Source organism: Pantherophis guttatus, chromosome 11 (genome assembly GCF_059756535.1).
Source record: "Pantherophis guttatus breed Tessera chromosome 11, ASM5975653v1, whole genome shotgun sequence".
NCBI classification, from domain to species: Eukaryota; Metazoa; Chordata; class Lepidosauria; order Squamata; family Colubridae; genus Pantherophis; species Pantherophis guttatus.
Window position 1 is genome coordinate 11123518 of NC_142073.1, and position 20724 is coordinate 11144241.

At 42.3% G+C, this 20724-nt stretch overlaps 2 protein-coding genes across 3 annotated transcripts; both read left to right on the plus strand.

Annotated features, from left to right (window-relative positions):
- The first annotated feature begins 7367 nt into the window (after positions 1-7367).
- On the plus strand, positions 7368-13788 carry LOC117670503 (uncharacterized). The gene is made up of 6 exons (XM_060681585.2): positions 7368-7511; positions 8698-8749; positions 9505-9695; positions 9882-10049; positions 12738-12848; positions 13505-13788. The coding sequence occupies exons 1-6, from the start codon at positions 7368-7370 to the stop codon at positions 13616-13618; spliced, it is 780 nt and encodes a 259-aa protein (XP_060537568.2). The 3' UTR covers positions 13619-13788.
- Positions 13789-14557: 769 nt separating this feature from the next.
- On the plus strand, positions 14558-19123 carry LOC148112271 (uncharacterized). 2 transcript variants are annotated; one of them, XR_015729637.1, is made up of 2 exons: positions 14558-15217; positions 18738-19123. XR_015729637.1 is itself a non-coding variant. In XM_087877232.1 (2 exons), the coding sequence occupies exons 1-2, from the start codon at positions 15687-15689 to the stop codon at positions 18741-18743; spliced, it is 573 nt and encodes a 190-aa protein (XP_087733358.1). In that variant the 5' UTR covers positions 15231-15686; the 3' UTR covers positions 18744-19123. The 2 variants fall into 2 exon arrangements, 1 of the variants encoding a protein (XP_087733358.1); XM_087877232.1 differs by lacking the exon at positions 14558-15217 and adding an exon at positions 15231-16253.
- The last annotated feature ends 1601 nt before the right edge of the window (positions 19124-20724 follow it).

Sequence of the window (20724 nt, forward strand, 5' to 3'; positions counted from 1 at the left end):
TGGACTTCAACTCCCAGAATTCCTGAGGTAGCTTGACTGCCTCAGGAATTCTGGGAGTTGAAGTCCACAGGGTTGTAAAAGGGCCACAGTTGCCCACCCCTGTATTACAGAGAAGGGTTAATAATTCGAGATTGGTGGGATAGGATTAATGTATGAAGGAGGAAGGACCACGCCGTTAAAATACACTATTCTTTTTTTTTTTATATAAAAAATTTATTTTTTAAACAAATAAAACAAAAAACCATCTTCAATTACAAATGCAAATGGTGTGTCGGTTGGTTACAAGTCTTTTGTGCATCTTCACCTTATTCATATATATATCCATATATTATTATCCTGGTTAATCATATGTTTAACTATGGCTAGTCTTTTGTGCATCTTCACCTTATTCATATATATATCCATATATTATTATCCTGGTTAATCATATGTTTAACTATGGCTATTTCTTCCCTCATTTCATACCCGATCTTCTAGAATTTGAGTTAATTTGTATTGTACCATTCATTTCATCCTCTTATGTCATTCCAATAATAGTACATCTTTATATTATATTTTATATAATTCTATATTTTTTGTATCAGAAAAATCATATTTCATTTCCATATATTTTTATCTAACCATTGATAAAATAAGTCCCATATCTCACAGTATTGTTTATCTTCTTGTTCTCTAATTTCAAATTGGAAAAAATGAGAAAATCGCAACGCAAGAAGAAATTATTAAGAAAATAATGGAATGTGCAGAAATGAGTAAATTGACATTTGAAAATAAAATACACTATTCTTTTAAAATGTGAAAATAAGCCCTCTGAATATTTTGCAGAATCCATCTTTTTTTTCCTTTTCTGCAATGTCAGGAAACACAAGATGGGAATTTTGCATCCTGGAACATTCTGCTCTGTGGAATGTGAATGTGGATTTATTATTTTGTATGTGTGTGTGTTTAAATTTTCAAATGATTTTTTTAAATATAATTTTTATTAAACAGTTTTTAAAAAACAAACAAAAACAGATATTTACATCTTCTTTTCAACATCTTCGCATCAGTAATCCATATTTATACATTTTCTCTTTCTTCTCTTTATCTTTTATACATATATTTCTAGTATATCATATATATACCGTTATAATATATTCTCTTAATCTAAATATTTTATTTACATTTAACATAAACAGGTACCTAGTTTCCTTTCCACACTTTACATCTTCCCATTTGTTTCAATATTCTTCCTCCTAATTTAACCATCGTTTAGTTTTCTTTTGTCCGGCCCCCTTTTTCCCCCTTTCTCCTCTAACCATTTATACCATTTCTCCCAGAATGTGTGTGTGTGTGTTGAAGACCCTTGAAGCATGGTGAAAACAGCACCCCAATTGCATAAAATAAAAAAAAAGCTACCATACTGTAGGAAGTTAGCACCCACCCCTTTCCTAGAGGAATGAAATATTTTGGGAAATATTAAAAAGGCAGAATATTATGTTTCCCTGTATGAGAAATGGAGAAGCATGTTTTAAAGACAAAGCAGCTCCCACTTTCCTGTCCCCACCCTTTGTCAATGGGCCAGAGACAGAAACTCAATCTTTCAATCTTTGAAACTCATCTGCAACACAATAGGACCCATCTACAACAGAAACTCACCACATGGCACCAGCAAGGCTAGCTAAGATCCCCCCCCCCTGGGAGTCTGACAACCAATCAGGATACTCTTTCTGGGCCCCAGGAAGTTCAAAGCCAGAGAGGGCATAAAACCCGGGTACTTGCTGCGTCTCGCCCCTTTTCTGTTCAGGAACTCAAGCCATGTGATCCTGTCCACCATTAAACCATCTTTCCAAGCAGTCTCCATGTTTCCAGTGTCTTTTTCCCCACTTGGAGCTGAACCCATTTTCTTCCTACAGTATTTCTTCCTACAGTACAATAGAAATTCCGAGTGATAATAATAATCTCTGAAGATAAGGCGACCAACTTTTTTACAATGAGAAGAAGGACACAAATAAATTGAAGAAAAAAAAGAAGTGAGTCTAATGTGTGTGTGTGTGCCGTGTCGTGTTTCGGTAAGAAGTGAACAAAGCCACTTGCGCATGGCGCACTCACTCAAAACAATTCTCCTGTGCGGAGCGCATGCATCTCATAATCGGGTTTTCGCCTCACTGTACCGAGCCTTGACGAATCGTCATGTCAAATATATAAATACGTCACATCACACGCAACGGATCGGATCAGCATCGGTCGAATACGGAGATTTACAGATTAGTCTTCAAATATCGAAAAGGAGGACATGTAGAAGGACACTTTTCGAGAGAGGGCAGAACTTAAAAAAGAAGGACTGTCCTCCCTAAAGAAGGACGATTGGTCGCCTTACTGAAGATCACATAAACATTGAATGTATATTTAACTAAAACGGCTGTGAAGTAGCATGTTGCACACAAAAAGATTAAGGATCCCAAATGCAGAATGTGGGACCCCAGATAATCAGTTAACTGATCCAGAATTATGTAAGCAAGGACAGGGCTGCCAAGAGGATTATTAAGTGCTGGAACAAGACTTAATATGGGCCCACTCACATGGACACATAAATGGCCCCTCCTACACATGAACACATAAATCAATAATGTCATAATTATACATTTATTAATTACATTCAAACATACTTGCAAATATATTAAAAAGAGGACAGGTACTTCTGTAAAAGATAATAAAAACAATAATACACACCAGTATACAAACAATAATGAAACAATATACATAAACAATGAGTTTAATACTAGATCAATTACAAGCTCATAACAGTTATTACCATATATAGTTGAGTTGTAATGACATTTATATTCTGCTAACCAAAGGTGCTTTCCTGGCTTTCTTTCCTGGCAAAATTGTGAATCACATCATCAAAATCAAATCGTTTTGCAATAGTTTTTTGCAAGATCAGACTCAATACTTGCCAAATCTACCAGTTGCCCTGTGACATAGTCAATCTTAGTTAATTTTTTATTGGCTTTAGTTTGCTGAATGAGTGCTCTGCAGAGGCGACAGTGGCAGAAATTGTTAACAGTATACGGAGGCAGACACATATATTGGGAAAGAGTCAGTGATGGGTTTCAAAAATTTTTACAACCGGTTCTGTGGGTGTGGCTTGGTGGGCATGGCATGGTGGGCATGGCAGGGGAAGGATACTGTAAAATCTCCATTCTCACCCCACTCCATTGGAAGGATACTGTAAAATCTCCATTTCTTCCCGATCAACTGGGACTTGGGAGAGAGAGAATAGATGGGGGTGGGGCCAGTCAGAATTTTTACTACCGGTTCTCTGAACTACTCAAAATTTCCACTACCGGTTCTCCAGAACTGGTCAGAACCTGCTGAAACCCACCTCTGGAAAGAGTCCTTCCAGCTTGTATCTTTTCAAGCAATTCAGTAGCTCCAATGGACTCGGTTGGCCCCCTCCAAAATTTGCTTGATGAACAGATGGCAAAAGACTTATCTCCATTACAAGATCTTCACTGATATCAGCGGGATATGGATCTGCCAGCAATTTTGATTTTTCTTTCAGTTCATGGGTGAGACAAGATGGGTGACATCAACATGCAGAATTCCCCAGCCAGCTCCAGTGTTGGAGCCCTCACAACTTCTGAAGGCAAGATGTTCCATTGATTAATTGCTCTCACTATCAGGAAATTTCTCCTTAGGATCTCCCTTTGTTAATCTTCCATCCATGATTCATGATCTTGCCCTCAGGTCAGTGGTTCAGACCGGTTCGCAAGAACCGGTAGTAAAACCAGCGGGAGGCCCCGCCCACTGCCCCGGATGTCAGTATCGGCGATCTGTGCATGCGCAGAATGTGATCCATTGCGAATCGGTAGTAAAGGTAAGTAGAACCCACCTCTGCCTCAGGTGTACTTCAATAACCATCATAAAGGTGTCCGAATTTTCCATTTGATAATAAAGTCAACACCGTGGTGCCGTAGTGGTTAGAATGCAGTACTGCAGGCTACTTCTGCCAGCAGTTTGGCAGTTCGATTCTCACCAGCTCAAGGTTGACTCAGTCTTCCATCCTTCCAGGGTTGGAAAATGAGGACCCAGATTGTTGGGGGCAATATGCTGACTCTGTAAACCGCTTAGAGAGGGCTGTGGAGCACTGTGAAGCGGTATATAAATCTAAGTTCTATTGCTATTGCTATTGCTAGTTATTTAGTGTATGGCACATCATCCATGGACTAGCAATATACAATATATTAACGTTTCATAAAGTCAGCAGAGGCTCAGGGAATGAAACTGCAGTCAGTCATAACCGTGGGAACAGAGAAATGATGTCACAATAATCACAGTCAGTGGGGAAAATATATTTTTGTCCTTACAGCTGGTGAGATGGTTTTTCCCTGGGTAGGAAAAGTTTTAGATGAAGTGGAAAACGGAAACACAGAGATGGTGCCATAGAAAGGATGAGATAGGAAGAGCTATGTAATGCTGCCAAATCTGTTTTGAGGGTTCATAGATCATGACGAAAAGGAGACATCTTGCTCTTCCTTGATTTAAATTGTCCAGGGAAACTATTTCTTGGGGACTCTTCCATTTGCTTCAGGTAAAATACCTGGAAGACAATCTGATTACATAAGGAATAGCAAAGCCCATCTTAAAGTTTGTGACTCTGCAGGAATTTCCTCTTCTGCTTTCACTAGATAGCCTAAGCTGTGAGAAGTGATAGAAATATTATAGTATACAAATAATTGAGAATAGAGCTGGGAGGGACCTTGAAGGTCTTCTAATTCCAACTCCCTGCTCAACGAGGAGACTCTATATCATTTCAGACAAGTGGTCATCCAATCTCTTCTTAAAAACCTCTAGTGATAGAGTATCCACAACTTCTGAAGGCAAGCTGTCTCACTGGTTAATTGTCCGCACTGTTAGGAAGTTTCTCCTTAGTTCTAGGTTGCTTCTTACCCTGATGAGTTTCCATCCGTTGTTTCTTTTCCTGCCTTTTGGTGCTTTAGAAAATAAGTTGATCCTGTCTTCTCTGTGGCAGCCCCTCAAATATTGGAATCCTGCTATCATGTCCCTCTTAGTCCATCTTTTCTCTAGACTAGCCATGTACCAATCCTGCAACCGTTTTCATATAAGGAAATGTATATATCCTAGGTTTAGCTTACCGTATTTTTTGGACTATAAGACGCACTGGAGTGTAAGACGCACGTTAGTTTTTGGGGAGGAAAATAAGAAAAAAGCTAATTGGAGGTAGATCGGCTTCCCGGAATACCCCCAATCAGCTGTTCCCAGAGGTGAACTTTAGCAACAGGTTCATTGGTTGTGAGCTCTGCGCCTTGCTTTTTTTTCAGCCTCTGAAACCTCCGTTTCCAGCCTCTCAAAGGGAGGTTTTCAGAGGCTTTTTTTCATCCTCTCAAATGGAGGTTTCAGAGGCTTTTTTTTCATCCTCTCAAATGGAGGTTTCAGAGGCTTTTTTTTCATCCTCTCAAATGGAGGTTTCAGAGGCTTTTTTTTCAACCTCTCAAGGAGTGGTTTCAGAGGCTTTTTTCAGCCTCTGAAACCTCCATTTCCAGCCTCTCAAAGGGAGGTTTTCAGAGGCTTTTTTTCATCCTCTCAAATGGAGGTTTCAGAGGCTTTTTTTTCAACCTCTCAAGGGGTGGTTTCAGAGGCTTTTTTCAGCCTCTGAAACCTCCGTTTCCAGCCTCTCAAATGGAGGTTTCAGGGGCTTTTTTTCATCGTCTCAAACGGAGATTTCAGAGGCTTTTTTCAGCCTCTTAAACCTTCATTTCAAAGGCTGGGCGGGGCTACATTTCGTGTATAAGACAGACCCAAATTTTCACTCTCTTTTATGTGGGGAAAAGGTGCGTCTTATACTCCGAAAAATATGGGTAATTTCATCCTAGTTATAGCTTGGTCTAGCTTTCTAACATGGAGTAGAAGAGCATGCACACCCATGCGTTCACAAGAATGAAGTCTATAGATAATAACATATGGTGTAGTATAGAATTATATGAATTAAAGAGTTGATTAATGTTCTACTTTGCCTTCAGGTAGTCCTCGACTTGCAACCACCTATTTAGTGACCATTCAAAGTTACAAAAGCATTGTAAAAAGGGATTTACAATGGTCCTCACACTGTCACAGCATGATCACATGATCAAAATTTGGGCATTTAGCAAGATAGCAGAGGATTATTATATAACCATACAGTTCAGTAGTAGAGATGGTTATGTAGCCATACACATTAAATAAAATGAATTTAATATTACACATAGTCACTGCAGCCAGATTGGCATTTGCCCAATATTGGAAAACTGATCAACTGCCAACAGATCAATTGATAATCCAAAAGATCTATAACTGTGCAGAAATGCACAAACTAATATTTGAAATGAAGGATAAGGTAGACTCAAAATGTTATATAGCATGGAATAGGTGGTATGATTGGATAACTCGTAGAAATGAGAGTAAATGTAAAATTCTGTACGATAATAATAATTAACAAATATGCACCGTTAATAAGATAATGGACGTATGGCCAAAGTCACTTTTTCTTTTTATGTATTGCCGTCTGTATTAATATATATTATTATTTATTTTTATTTTTCAATTTATATACCGCCCTTCTGCCTGAGGACTCAGGGCGGTGCACAGCCAGAATTAAAAACATGAAATACAAATATTAAAAACAATTAAAATCTATATAAATTTGGCCCAAAATTTAAAAAACCACAAACCAATTAAACATTTAAAAATTTTTTAAAAATTTCTTCCTAAGCCAGCCCGGCTTGCTGGAAAAAGTGGGTTTTAATATGTATCTTGTATATACATGGTATAATATTTTACTTTTTATAGGTTTAATAAAGATTTGCTTTTAAAATCAAACAAATAAATAAATAAATAAATAAAATGTACCATGGAGAATAAACATGGGCCTTGCCCTTTAACTGTTTCTACGTGTCACAGGAAACTGGTCCTTACACTTTAATGACTGTCACAGCATGATCACATGATCAAAATTTGGGCTTTTGTACAACTGGCAGGTATTCACGATGGTTGCAGCCACCCAGAGTCACATGATCGCCATTTGAGATCTTCCTAACCGGCTTCTGACAAGCAAAGTCAACGGAGGAAGCCAGATTCCTTTAATGACCATGTGATTCACTTAACAACCATGGCACAAAAGGTCATAAAACCAGGCACGACTCTCTTTAACAATCGCCTTGCTTAGCAATGGAAATTCTGGTTCCCATTCCGGTTGTAAGTCGAGAATTACCGTTGTTTGTGTTTAAGAGAATCCACTTCAGGCTAGCTTAATATTAGTAACCTCTTCTTATTTGGAGATGCAGATGTCTTAACCTCTCCAAAGGGGAACAGTCAAGAGTCTCAGGATGTTTCAAGTAGCTCGGAACGTCCTGGTGACCGGCACCAACCGGGGAATTGGGTTTGGACTGGTGAAAGAGCTGGTGAAGTTGAACCCGCCTTCTGGACATATTTTTGCAACTTGTAGGAACCCTACTGGACCTGAATCAAAGGCATGTAGAAGATCAAAATTAATTCAGCATCTTTAAGATTCAAGCTGGGGTAATGTACTGATGTGGGCTTCCGTTCCAGGCATCAAGGAATTGAGGCATTTGAGAGAAAAGATTAAACCAGGATTTTTTGAATCACAGTCCATTGATTAATGCAACGTGGCTTGGAATTCAGACCTCATGCTAAGATGTACCAAACCAGAAAATTCATCCGGTTTATGCACCTCCTGGATTATTTTAAATAAACTTAACACAAAGAGCAACAATACAACTATGATAATGTAAACAAAAAGAGATATATAAACAGCTAGTTCTGGTTAAGAAAATATTGTCTGCAAATTATAACAATATCTGATAAAAACAATCCATTACGATATTCTGCTATAAAGGAATTGAAGAGGGGTGTGGTGGGTTAGAGGTGAAGAGGCTTGCCTCCCACTCGGAAGGTTGAGAGTTCAATCCACGCAGCAGATGTCAGATATCAGGATGGAAAGCTAAAAATTCTGCTGTGAACTCTGTGTAGGCATCAGGAATGGTGTCCAGCCAGTAAACACTCAGCTCTACTCAGTCTCACCAACTCCAACCCAAATAAAAGGGAATAAAGCAGTGGTGAAATTCAATTTTTTTTACTACCGGTTCTGTGGGCGTGGCTTGGTAGGTGTGGTGTGGCTTGGTGGGCGTGGCAAGGGAAGGTTACTGCAAAATCTCCATTCCCACCCTACTCCAGGGGAAGGATACTGCAAAATCCCCATTCCCTCCCCACTCCTGAGGGAAGGATATTGCAAAATCTGCATTCCCTACCCACTCCTGGGGGAAGGATATTGCAAAATCCCCATTCCCTCCCCACTCCTGGGGGAAGGGTATTGCAAAATCTCCATTCCCACCCCACTCCAGGGGAAGATTACTACAAAGTCCCCATTTCCTCTCAATCAGCTGGGACTTGGGAGGCAGAGAATAGATGTGGGTGGGGCTAGCCAGAGGTGGTATTTGCTGGTTCTCTGAACTACTCAAAATTTCCGCTACCGGTTCTCCAGAACCTGTCAGAACCTGCTGGATTTCACCCCTGGATTAAAGGGTTATAAAAAGAAAAAAAATCTGCTATATTGGAACTGAGATTGCAGATTATACTTTTAAAATATATTTTATCTATTCAGCCTGTTCTTTTTAACATTTTCTTTCTCAATTGCAGGCTTTGCAGAATTTTGCTAGTCAGCACGACAACACTCGCGTGGTTCAATTAGGTATGGGATCGTTACTCTCTAGGTAATTATTGCAATGAAAACCACAAAACATGATTATATCTATCATCATTAATTCCATGAGTATATAAAAAGTGTAGTGCAATTAATTGTCAGTTTGGGGATTTTTTTAATATCCGTTTCTCTAGTACCAGTGTAGTGATATCAATTCAACAGGTGAATAGTTTTTTAAATGGAGCAAATCTTCCTAAGATTCCTCCTGTTTAGAATTTATGGTAGAGGTAATTCCAGACCTGTTAATATAGCCTTATAATAAATAGCACCACTACAACTAGTCTTCAATTGACAATCATTCATTTAGTGATTGTTCAAAGTTACAATGCCACTGAAAAAAGTGACTTATGACTGTTTTCACACTTACGACCATGGCAGCATCCCCTCAGTCGTGTGATCAAAATTCGGACGCTTGGCAACGGGCATGTATTTATGACGGTTGCACTGTGCTCATCTCCTTTTCTTGGCTTAGGGAGCCAGCATTGCCTGAACACAATTTCCATGGACATGTGGTCAGCATAGCTATAAGCCAAAAGCGCCCAGAACGCTGTTACATTTCCATCAAAGTGGTGCCTATTTATCTACTCGCATTTGCATGCTTTTGAACTGCTAGGTGGGCAAATTTCATTGATGAGATTGTTATCTAGGCCGCAAGGTTTTTTTCCCTTCTCCGAAGGTCTTTTCTTTTCCATTACACTTTTACTGATACCTGTCCTATTAGCTTTCCCCTCTGTGTGTGGTAGATACGACAGATCTTTCCAGTATCAGGCGGGCTGTGTCAGAAGTGGAATCCCATCTGAAAGGACGAGGGCTCAATCTGCTAATCAATAATGCTGCCGGAATGTCCCCGGGCCTTTTCCTGGAAAACGTTGATCAGGAAGATATGCTATTGTCATACAAGACCAATACAGTGGGGCCCCTCCTAATTGTCAAAGTAAGTCTGGTTTAGGTGCTGTATAGGTAGTCTTCTGGGAAGAAGAATGGGATCAGAGGTGGCACCAAGAAAAAGCTATGACTTGGGAAATAAAAAAAGGCCAGTGAGAATAAAACAAGGATCTGAAGGAGACCGAGGAAGAAGAGAAACGTAAGATTTCGGCCTTCTGTTTCATATGTATTTTAGGAATTCCTGCCTCTCCTGAAGAAGGCTGCCAAGGAAACCACAAAAGAAAACATGGGAGGCAACAACGCAGTTGTCGTCAATGTGTCCTCTGTAGTTTCCTCCTTTGGACTAGGTTTTACATCCTTTGGACAACCTGTTCCTCCAATGTACCAATATCGTGTCAGCAAGGTAATTCAGAAACTTTGTTATTTTGAACATAACCAACAAGACAGTCCAAGTCCCTCTTGGGACGATCTTTAAAAAAGATGTTGAAAAATGGTCAAATTGAAATTGGAAACCATATTATTATTAATATTGAATGAAACAACATTAACAACTGGAGAAAGAGAATTGGTGAGGATTTTGGTTATAATGGGGAGAATTATAATTGCTAGATATTGGAAATTAAATGTTGACTTAAAATTAGAAGAATGGTACAATGAAACATGGAAATTTGCATTAAATGATAAATTGACTTGTGATATTAAAATTAGAAGTGGTATATATAAAGAAAATGTTTTTTGGAACACTTGGCAACCATTTGTGGACTTTGCACTTGGGAGATTGGATGAATCGGCACCAGTACCTTATCAAAGAGATTTCTGGAAGAATTGAAGACTTCAAGTTCCTAAAACTTCCTTTCCGTTTGTATAGCACGTTGGGGGAAATTTTTTCTTTCTTTCCTTACTATTGATTTTTTGTATTGATTTTTTTTCCTTTTTGTTATTCCTTAACAATAAAAATATAATAAAAAACTTTAAAAAAAAGATGTTGAGACTTTAGAAAGAGTGCAGAGAAGAGCAGTGAAGATGATGAGGGGACTGGAAGCTAAAACATAGGAACTGGGTATGCCTGGTTTATTGCAAAGAAGGACTAGGGGAGACATGATCGCAGTGTTCCAATATGTTCCAATATGGCTGCCACAAAGAAGAAGGAGTCAAGCTGTCAGGGTTCCAAGTAACACCCCCAACAAAAATCAAACTCCGAGGCTTGTTCCTCAAAGCTAATTTTTATTAGAGATGCCATATTGGCACACCTGGGAAAACCCGAATCTGAAAGCTCCCGGGTTTTCCTCACCCACAAGAAAGTTCAAGTCCTTGCCCACATCTCCCACATGTCCACACAGCTCCAATCAGTTCTTTCCCAAACAGAAGACATCCTCCAATTTCTTCTTTGCAAACCATGGCCTTGAACTTCTCTTAGAGAATTCTGTTATGGCTATCTCTACTTCACTCATGCAATCCCCCCTCCCAGCTTCCCCGGCATGGTTGCGGCAGACCTGGATCCTCAAGGCACACAGGTAATATGGCTTCCAGGCATGACACAAGCTATTCTCCAAAGCGCCTGAGGGCAGGACAAGAAGCAATGGGTGGAAACTAATCAAGGAGAGAAGCAACTTAGAACTAAGGAGAAATTCCCTGACAAGGAGAACAATTAATCAGTGGAACAATTTGCCTCCAGAAGTTGTGAATGCTCCAACATTGGATGTTTTTAAGAAGATATTGGATAACCATTTGTCTGAAGTGGTGTAGGGTTTCCTGCCTGGGCAGGGGGGTAGACCAGAAGACCTCCAAGGTCCCTTCCAACTCTGTTATTTATTTATTTATTTATTAGTCATATTTCTATGCCACCCACTCTCCGAGGACTCTGGGCGGCTTACGCCAAAGACAGTATACTAAATAGCATATTGCCCCCATCAATCTGGGTCCTCATATTACCCATCTCGGAAGGATGGAAGGCTGAGTCAACGTTGAGCCGGTGAGATTTGATCCGCTGATCTGCTGAACTAGCAGTCAGCTGAAGTACTGCACTCTAACCACTGTGCCGCCTCGGCTCATATTCTATTCTATTCTATTCTATTCTATTCTATTCTATTCTATTCTATTCTATTCTATTCTATTCTATTCTATTCTATTCTAGCTCCAGTAGCCTCTGATCAATGTGAAATCTTCGTAAAGTGAAACTGGACCTGGGACCAAGGTTCAGAAGATGTTTGACTATCAGGGAAAGACTTGTTAAAATGATGATGAAAACTCAGATCCACACATGGTTTTAGTTCTAGTTCTACTGATTTATTGAGAGTGGAGGGTTTCTGAACATTTTGTTACCAGCCTAGGTAACATCTTCAGTGGAGTTTAGGGGGATGTCCGTGTCGGTGTTCTGCTTGTAGGGGTTTTGTGTGATCAGGAGGTCTTGTGATGGGGAGGTCACATCAGGTGAGGGTCATGCCAGGCGAGGGTCTTGTGGTGGGACTTGTGATGGGTAGGTTTGGGTCGGGTCAAGTGAGGGTCTTGTTTTCTGATGGGTCTTGTGATGGGTCAGGTGTGGGTCAACTTGGGTTGTCAGATCCATCACAAGACCCATGAGAATACAAGACCCTCACTTGACGCAACCCACACCTACCCATCACAAGTCCCGTCATAAAGACCCTCACCTGACATGACTCTCATCTGATGTGACCTCCCCATCACAAGACCTCCTGACCACACAGCCTTTAAAGCAGAAGAACATCGACACGGACATCCCCTAAACTCTGCTGAAGATGTTACCTAGGCTGGCAACAAAACAATTGGAAACCAACCCACAAGCTCAAGAGAACGAACCTTCACTCTCATCCTACACCTGAGTTACAGAGAATTGCCACTATTGCAAACTGATTTATTGCTAAATAAATTTCACAGGATTTATTCCTGTGGTGCACAGGAATCTTCTAAACCATGAGACAGCATCTGCTTGGAGTTAGGTCCACGGCACTCAAGGAGGGTTGGACTTAGTTCACTTGCCTCTATGTAGGGATTCTAGACTGAACCCTCTTTTTATCCCTCCCTCCCCCCCCCCCCGGTTCTGACATTCATTCTCTCACGCTTTGTTTGATAGACGGCGCTGAACATGGTCAGTGCCTGCCTTGCAGAGGAACTGAAAAAGGATGGAATTGTATGTGTTCCGCTCCATCCTGGATGGGTGAAAACAGACATGGGAACAGAACAGGTACTATAAGGTGGCAGGGTGGTGGTGGTAATAAATATTCTCAAAAATTTGGAAATGATGTAAATGAGAGCCACTTTGATGCAGTCACCCAGTCGGCTTTCATGCCCAACCCTGTCTTAGCCCAACCTTGTCCTAAAACGGGACTAGAACTCACTATCTCCTGGTGATTGGCCCAAAGTCACCAACTGTTTAAGGTGGGACTAGGACTCACCATCTCCTGGTGATTGGCCCAAAGTCACCAACTGCTTAAGGTGGGACTAGAACTCACCATCTCCTGGTGATTGGCCCAAATTCACCAACTGCTTAAGGTGGGACTAGAACTCACCATCTCCTGGTGATTGGCCCAAAGTCACCAACTGCTTAAGGTGGGACTAGAACTCACCATCTCCTGGTGATTGGCCCAAAGTCACCAACTGCTTAAAGTGGGACTAGAACTCACCATCTCCTGGTGATTGGCCCAAAGTCACCAACTACCTAAGGTGGGACTAGAATTCACCATCTCTTGATGATTGGCTCAAGGTCACCCAACTGGCTTTCCAGTCCCAGAGTGTGAATCAAATTGAAAATTAAATCTTAAATAACAACAAGAATAATAATGAGAATAATAATGTAAACCAATTTGCAAAACCTTAATCCAGCTTCTCCTTTTCCTGCAGGCCCCCGTAACAGTGGAGACCTGTAGTAAGAGTATGATGAAGGTCATTGCTGGCTTAGATTTGTCATCATCTGGCACTTTTTTGGATTGGGAGGGGAAAAAAGTAGTCTGGTGAACAGAATCGGCATCCTTGATTTTCTCGCTGGGGAAAAGAATCATACCTTTGTGAACCGAAAAGAGAAATCTTCCCTCTGGTTTCTGCTGCAGGAGGAACCTTGTCCCTAAACACAGTTTGATGGCCTCTCTGTGGTTTATTATCAATAAACGTGCCCTGGTCACACAAAATCTTGCCATCACCTTTCATCCCAAGTGTGGGAGTGGATGCTGTTGCTATTTATTTGTGCTATTTATTTGTGTGAATTCCTGGCAAATAGATGGGGAAGAAATGGAGGTAGTGACAGATTTTATTTTCCTGGGCTCCAAGTTCACCGTAGACGGGGACTGCAGCCAAGAAATTAAAAGATGCTTGCTCCTGGGGAGGAAAGCTATGCCAAATCTAGATAGCTTACTAAAAAGCAGAGACATCACCCTGCCAACAAAAGTGTGTATAGTCAAGACTATGGTTTCTATGGTTTTCCCAGTTGCAATGGATGGCTGTGAAAGTTGGACCCGAAGAAACGCTGAGCACTAAAGAATTGAGGCCTTTGAACTCTGGTGCTGGAGAAGACTTCTCCGAGTCCCTTGGACTGCAAGGCGGTCAAACTGGTCAGTCCTAGAGGAGATCAACCCTGACTGCTCTTTAGAAGGTCAGATCCTGAAGATGAAAGTCAAATACTTTGGCCACCTAATGAGAAGGAAGGTCTCACTGGAGAAGAGGCTAATGCTGTGAAAGATTGAGGGCAAAAGAAGAAATGGACGACAGAGAACGTGGTGGCTGGATGGAATCACTGAAGCAGTAGGTGTGAGCTTAAATGGACTTGGGGGATGGTAGAGGGCAGGAAGGCCTGGAAGAATGTTGTTGTCAGCTTGCCTGCTTCAGCTGCCATAAGAAACGGGGAGGGATTAGGTATGGAGCAAAGGGGGGGGAAGAGAGCAGGAGGGGGTTTGTCTTTGTAGGAGGGGACTTCATGGGAATCGAAACTGTATTTTCAAAAGGGGACGGCTGACCAACTGTCTCGACATTCCTGATGGATGACGCTGCCAGACGTGTTGCCACCTGACCTTTGGAAGACCTTTGGGTTGGCTGAGGATTTATAAACACGAGGGGGGGAAGAAGTTTAGTAGATGCATTTCGCGCGTTTTGCTCACTTCCAGCTTAACTGGGTTGTTAATCATTTCTTATTCAGTAAAAGTACCAAATTCTTCAAAATGCTTGACTTTGGGGTTTTCTTTCCTGGATACTGAAGGAAGCATACCTGACATTAAGCTGGAAGACACAACCAGTCATCCCGGACCAAAACCGAGGGGACTGTAAATCCAAACATGTCAGATCGGGGGAGTGATGGAGAAGAGAAAATGGGGGCAGCCAGTTCAACTGCCTTCCAGTCAGAAAAGGAGACTGCAGAATGGTTAGAAAAACTTCGTCTGGAGACGGAGGAGGCCAGATGGTCAAAAGGTGTGGGGAGACTGCCGGACTGGGGAGAAGAACCCCGGGGAGTGACAATTTCCAGACCCCGGAAAAGAGAGGCAGTGTGGATGCAACAGCACAAGGAACGCCTCATGATAGATCAAGCCTTGCAGCTTATCCGTGATGTGGAAGAAAGCAGAAAAAACCGTGAGTCTTTTGAAATTCCTGTGGAGAAGGGGGAAGCAGGCCCCGGGGGGGGGGGCCCGAAGAGACAGCCTGCAGGGGAGAGGAAGAGTTTGAGGAGGAAACATCCCAGGCTTCGGCAGCTCGAGGGAGAGATGCAGCCGGCCAGAGAACCCCAGCCTTGCAGGCCCCTCCCCGCAGACGAAAAAAGCCAAAAATCCCCCCCCTTCCTGGGAAGTTTGATGGGAATCCAAAAACCTTGGGATTTTTCCTGACCCAAGTGTGGAACCACATGGAGGACTGGGGGGAGGACTACGAAACAGAGGCAGCAAAAGTCAGAGACGTTGCGAATGCCCTAGAGGGAGTAGCTGCTGAGTGGATGGTGGTTCTCCACAATAACAACTCCCCCTTGCTGAGAAATTACAACCAGTTCATGAGGGCCCTTAGAAGGCATTTTGAAGACCATTTAGCCGAATGAAAGGCGAGACTCAGAATGAAGAGCATTCAGCAGGGCCGGAGGCCGGTGGCAGAGTATATCCAAGAGTTTCGTGAACTGGCACCCTATATGACAGGCTGGTCAGAAATGGCTCTTTTGGAGAGCTTCAAAGATGGATTGAATGAAGAGATATATCGAGACTGCAGGAGCATGGGGGTCCCCGATGATTTGGATAGATGGTACATAGTAGCTGAGGATGTGGAGATCGAGCTGAAACGGAGCGAACTCCAAGGAAGGCGAATGGGAGAACAGTCATCCTCTTTCTACCGTAAGGGACCGCCCAAAATGACTGGCGGGAAAACCGAAACCAAACCCAAGTCAAAGCCCTTCACCTGTTTCAAATGTGGGAAGGAGGGTCACCGGGCGGCCGAATGTTTCTCCAAACCATCGCCAAAAGCCACCGGGACCAGCCAAAAGAAAGGCGATAAAATACCCGCCAAAACCCGCGGCACCGCCCTGAAAGGAGAAGTCGTTGAGTTCACTCCCCGGAACCAGGGTGAGTTGGGAACTCCGACCAACGATGACGACAGCGAGACGGACTCCGACTCTGACACCGACGAATGGGTGAGTCGCACGGAAGAACCCTTACTCATCCCCGTAGAAGTAAGGGTGCCCTCCACAGGAACTCACGCGCAATTGTTAGCCCTGTTGGACTCTGGGTGCACTAGGTGCATAATTAGCCCCAAAGTAGTGGAAGAAATGGGACTGAGATTGAAAACTTTAAAAAGACCCATTGCATTTTGTCAATTAGACGGGTCGATTGCAGGAGGGGGCCCAGCTAGTTTTATGACCGAACCCCTTGAACTGCAGTTGGGGAATCATGTAGAGAAGCTCAGCTTTATCGTAGCACCTGGCATGGAAAGGCCCCTCATTCTAGGACTGCCCTGGCTTCGTAAATGGAACCCACGAGTAAATTGGAGAACGGGGGTCCTGCGCATCCGTACGGCAGAACCTACTCCGGAAAAGGAAGGCCCCTCCCTAAGGGACGACATAAAACCAGAAAGGGCAGCAGTAGCCATTAACTATATTGAGGGAGAAGAGAAAATTCCAAAGGAATATTGGGACCTCAAGGAAGTGTTTAGTGAAAAAGCATCGGATGTTCTACCTCCCCACAGGGCCACTGACTGCACCATTGAAATACTCCCAGGGGTGAAGCTTCCCAAACCAAAAATATACCCCATGACACCTCGGGAACTGGGGGAATTGCGAAATTTTATTGACAAAAACTTAGAACGGGGATTCATCGAACGAGCCAAACCCAAGGTGGCAGCGCCAGTAATGTTCCGCGAAAAGAAAGATGGATCCTTCAGATTAGTTGTTGATTATAGAAACATGAACGCCATTTGCGTGGAAAATGTCTATCCCCTCCCACTTATGAAGGACATGTTGGCCCATTTAGGGAAGGGAAAATTTTTTACCAAACTTGATTTAAGAGAGGCATACTACCGAGTGAGAATAAAAGAAGGAGATGAATGGAAGACAGCATTTAATTGCCCACTGGGATGTTTCCAGTTTAGAGTACTCCCTTTTGGACTACAGGGGGCCCCGGCTGTATTCATGCAGTTGATCAACGAAGTGTTGCATGAACACCTATATAAGGGGGTGTTGGTCTATTTGGACGATATCCTAATTTATTCTGACAACATGGCCGACCATGTAAGATTGGTTCGAGCGGTCTTAAATAAACTCAGAGCAGCTGAGCTCTATGCTAAACTTTCTAAATGTGAATTCCATCAAGACAAAATCGACTATCTTGGATATCGTATATCGCATGAGGGAATAGAGATGGACCCGGAAAAGGTCCGGGCAGTAATGGAATGGGCCGCACCGCGCACCCGTAAACAGCTACAGAGTTTCTTAGGGTTTGCTAATTTTTATAGACAATTTATCCCCTCTTTCGCGAAAATCGCACTACCAATTACAAACTTGCTAAAAACCAAAGGGGAAGTAAAACCCAAACCCTCAAAACCACTAGACTGGACTATGGACTGTCAGGCCGCTTTCGAAAAACTGAAAAGCTTGTTTGCAGCTGAACCTGTGCTCAAACACCCCGACATAGAACAACCTTTTGTAGTACAAGCTGATGCTAGCGACGTCGCCGTAGGAGCAATACTCTTGCAAAAGAATGAGAATGGAATATTACAACCCTGTGCTTACACATCCCGTAAACTATCCGAGACAGAAAGGAGATGGGCCATATGGGAGAAAGAAGCGTTTGCAGTTAGATGGGCGCTGTTAACATGGAGACAATTTTTAGAAGGGGCAAAACACCCTTTCAAGGTGTGGACTGACCATAAGAATCTAGAAGCATTAAAAACTCCACGCAAACTATCACCGAAACAGGCACGCTGGGCCCAACATTTCAAGCGATTCAATTTCACTTTACGTTACCTTCCTGGCGGAAAAAATTTCATGGCGGACGCACTTTCCAGATTGCCACAGTACAACAGCATAAAGAAGGAAGTGGTTCAACCGATGATCCCCTTAACTCAATTGGCAACACCTGTCACTACCAGAGCATAGAGTAAAACCAATCCAGAACTCTCGGGGGATTTACTCGAAAAGTTACGAGAAGCGCTAAAAGCTGACGAGTGGTTTAAAATCCACTCGAATGAATGCACACTTCGCGACGGACTAGCTTGGGTTGGATCGAAATTGTATGTTCCGACCACATTAAGGCCGACCATATTGAAATATGCTCATGATGCCAAAAACCTTGAGACGGATACATCCTGTATTTCATGTTAGTTTATTGAAACCTGAACACTCATCTCCCCTAAGGGCTGATCAAAGCACCCCTCCAATTCCCATTCTCATAGAAGGGGAGCAACATTTTGAGGTTAAGGAAATATTGGACTCTAGAAAACACCATGGTAAAGTCCAATATCTGATTGCCTGGAAACATTTTCCACTATCTCAGGCTGAATGGGTAAATAAACGGGATGTCCGAGCTCCCAAGAAAGTACAACAATTCTATACCAAATACCCTGATAAACCCTAATCATTGTATATATTCTGTTTTTCTCTCTCTTCTTTCCTTTTATTTAGGACTAACGTCTCTTCTGCAAGGGGGGCCGAATGTCAGCCTCAGCTTGCCTGCTTCAGCTGCCATAAGAAACGGGGAGGGATTAGGTATGGAGCAAAGGGGGGGAAGAGAGCAGGAGGGGGTTTGTCTTTGTAGGAGGGGACTTCATGGGAATCGAAACTGTATTTTCAAAAGGGGACGGCTGACCAACTGTCTCGACATTCCTGATGGATGACGCTGCCAGACGTGTTGCCACCTGACCTTTGGAAGACCTTTGGGTTGGCTGAGGATTTATAAACACGAGGGGGGGAAGAAGCTTAGTAGATGCATTTCGCGCGTTTTGCTCACTTCCAGCTTAACTGGGTTGTTAATCATTTCTTATTCAGTAAAAGTACCAAATTCTTCAAAATGCTTGACTTTGGGGTTTTCTTTCCTGGATACTGAAGGAAGCATACCTGACAGTTGTCCATTGGGTTGCAATGGGTCGGTCATGACTTTGCAACTAACAACAACAACAAACAACATATATTGCTAGTTCATGGGTGATGTGCCATACGCTAAATAAATAAATGTTGACTTTACCATAAAATGGAAAATTTGGATACTTTTATGATGCTGACTGAACTGAACCTGAGGGCAAGATCATGAATCATGGATGAAAGCTTAAGAAGGGGAAGTCCTGAGGAGAAATTTCCTGGCAGTGAGAGCAATTAATCAGTGGAATATATTGCCTTCAGAAGTAGTGGGTGCTCCAACACTGGAGGATTTAAAGAAGAGACTGGACAGCCATTTGTCTGAAATTACGTAAGGTCTCCTGTTTGAGCAGGAGGTTGGATTAGAAGACCTCCAAGGTCCCTTCCGTTATTCTGTTATCCTGGATTCTGAAGCTGATTTCACACCCTGCACTGTATTATGGTACATTTCAGTAATGGTTTGTAGAATAAACCACAGTGGCTTGGTTCACACAATAGACTAAACACTAAACCATAAACCCAAGTTGGAAAATTTAAGTAGCTGGGTTCACACAACACATTACCCCAAACCCAAACCAACCACATGACGGATTAATTCTCAAAGGTGAGGCTTGAGAAGATGGTCTATGTATCATGATACATCAGATTTGTCTTAACTACTATAAATTATTGACTCACCTACAAGTGGCTGGATTCACCTATTAGAAGACAAGAAACTACAAGATTAGGTTGGCATAAAGACCAAGGCAAAGAAACCCCAAGATCACTTAGGAAATTGTGTGAATATGTGTTTGCATTTGTGTTTACATATTGTCCATTTTTGCAGGGGTGGACAAAATGGAAATACTCATTAAACACTCTTAAACACAATAGCGGGTAATTCTCGACTTACAACCTGAATGGGAACCAGAATTTCCATTGCTAAGCAAGGATATTGTTAAAGAGAGTTGTGCCTGGTTTTATGACCTTTTGTGCCATGGTTGTTAAGCAAATCACATGGTCATTAAGGGAATTGGGCTTCCTCCATTGACTTTGATTGTCAGAAACCGGTTGGGAAGGTCTCAAACGGCGATCATGTGACTCTAGGGTACGGTGCTCCACCAAAGTGGTACCTATTTATCTACTCACGTTTGCATACTTTTGAACTGCTAGGTGGGCAAAATTCATTTATCAGACTGTTATCTACGGTGCAGCTTTTCTTTCTGTCTCCGAAGGTTTTTTCTTTTCCATTACACTTTTCCTGCACACATCAAATTAGGAACCAAGTGATTTTTATTGATACCTATCCTGTTAGCTTTCTCTTCTGTGTCTGGTAGATACGACAGACCTTTCCAGTATCAGGCGGGCTGCGTCAGAAGTGGAATCCCATCTGAAAGGAAAAGGGCTCAATCTGCTAATCAACAACGCTGGCAGAAATTCCCAAGCCATTTACCTGGAAAACATCGATCAGGAAGATATGTTAATGTCATACAAGACCAATGCAGTGGGGCCCCTCCTAGTTGTCAAAGTAAGTCTGGTTTAGGGGCCCAGGTGCTGT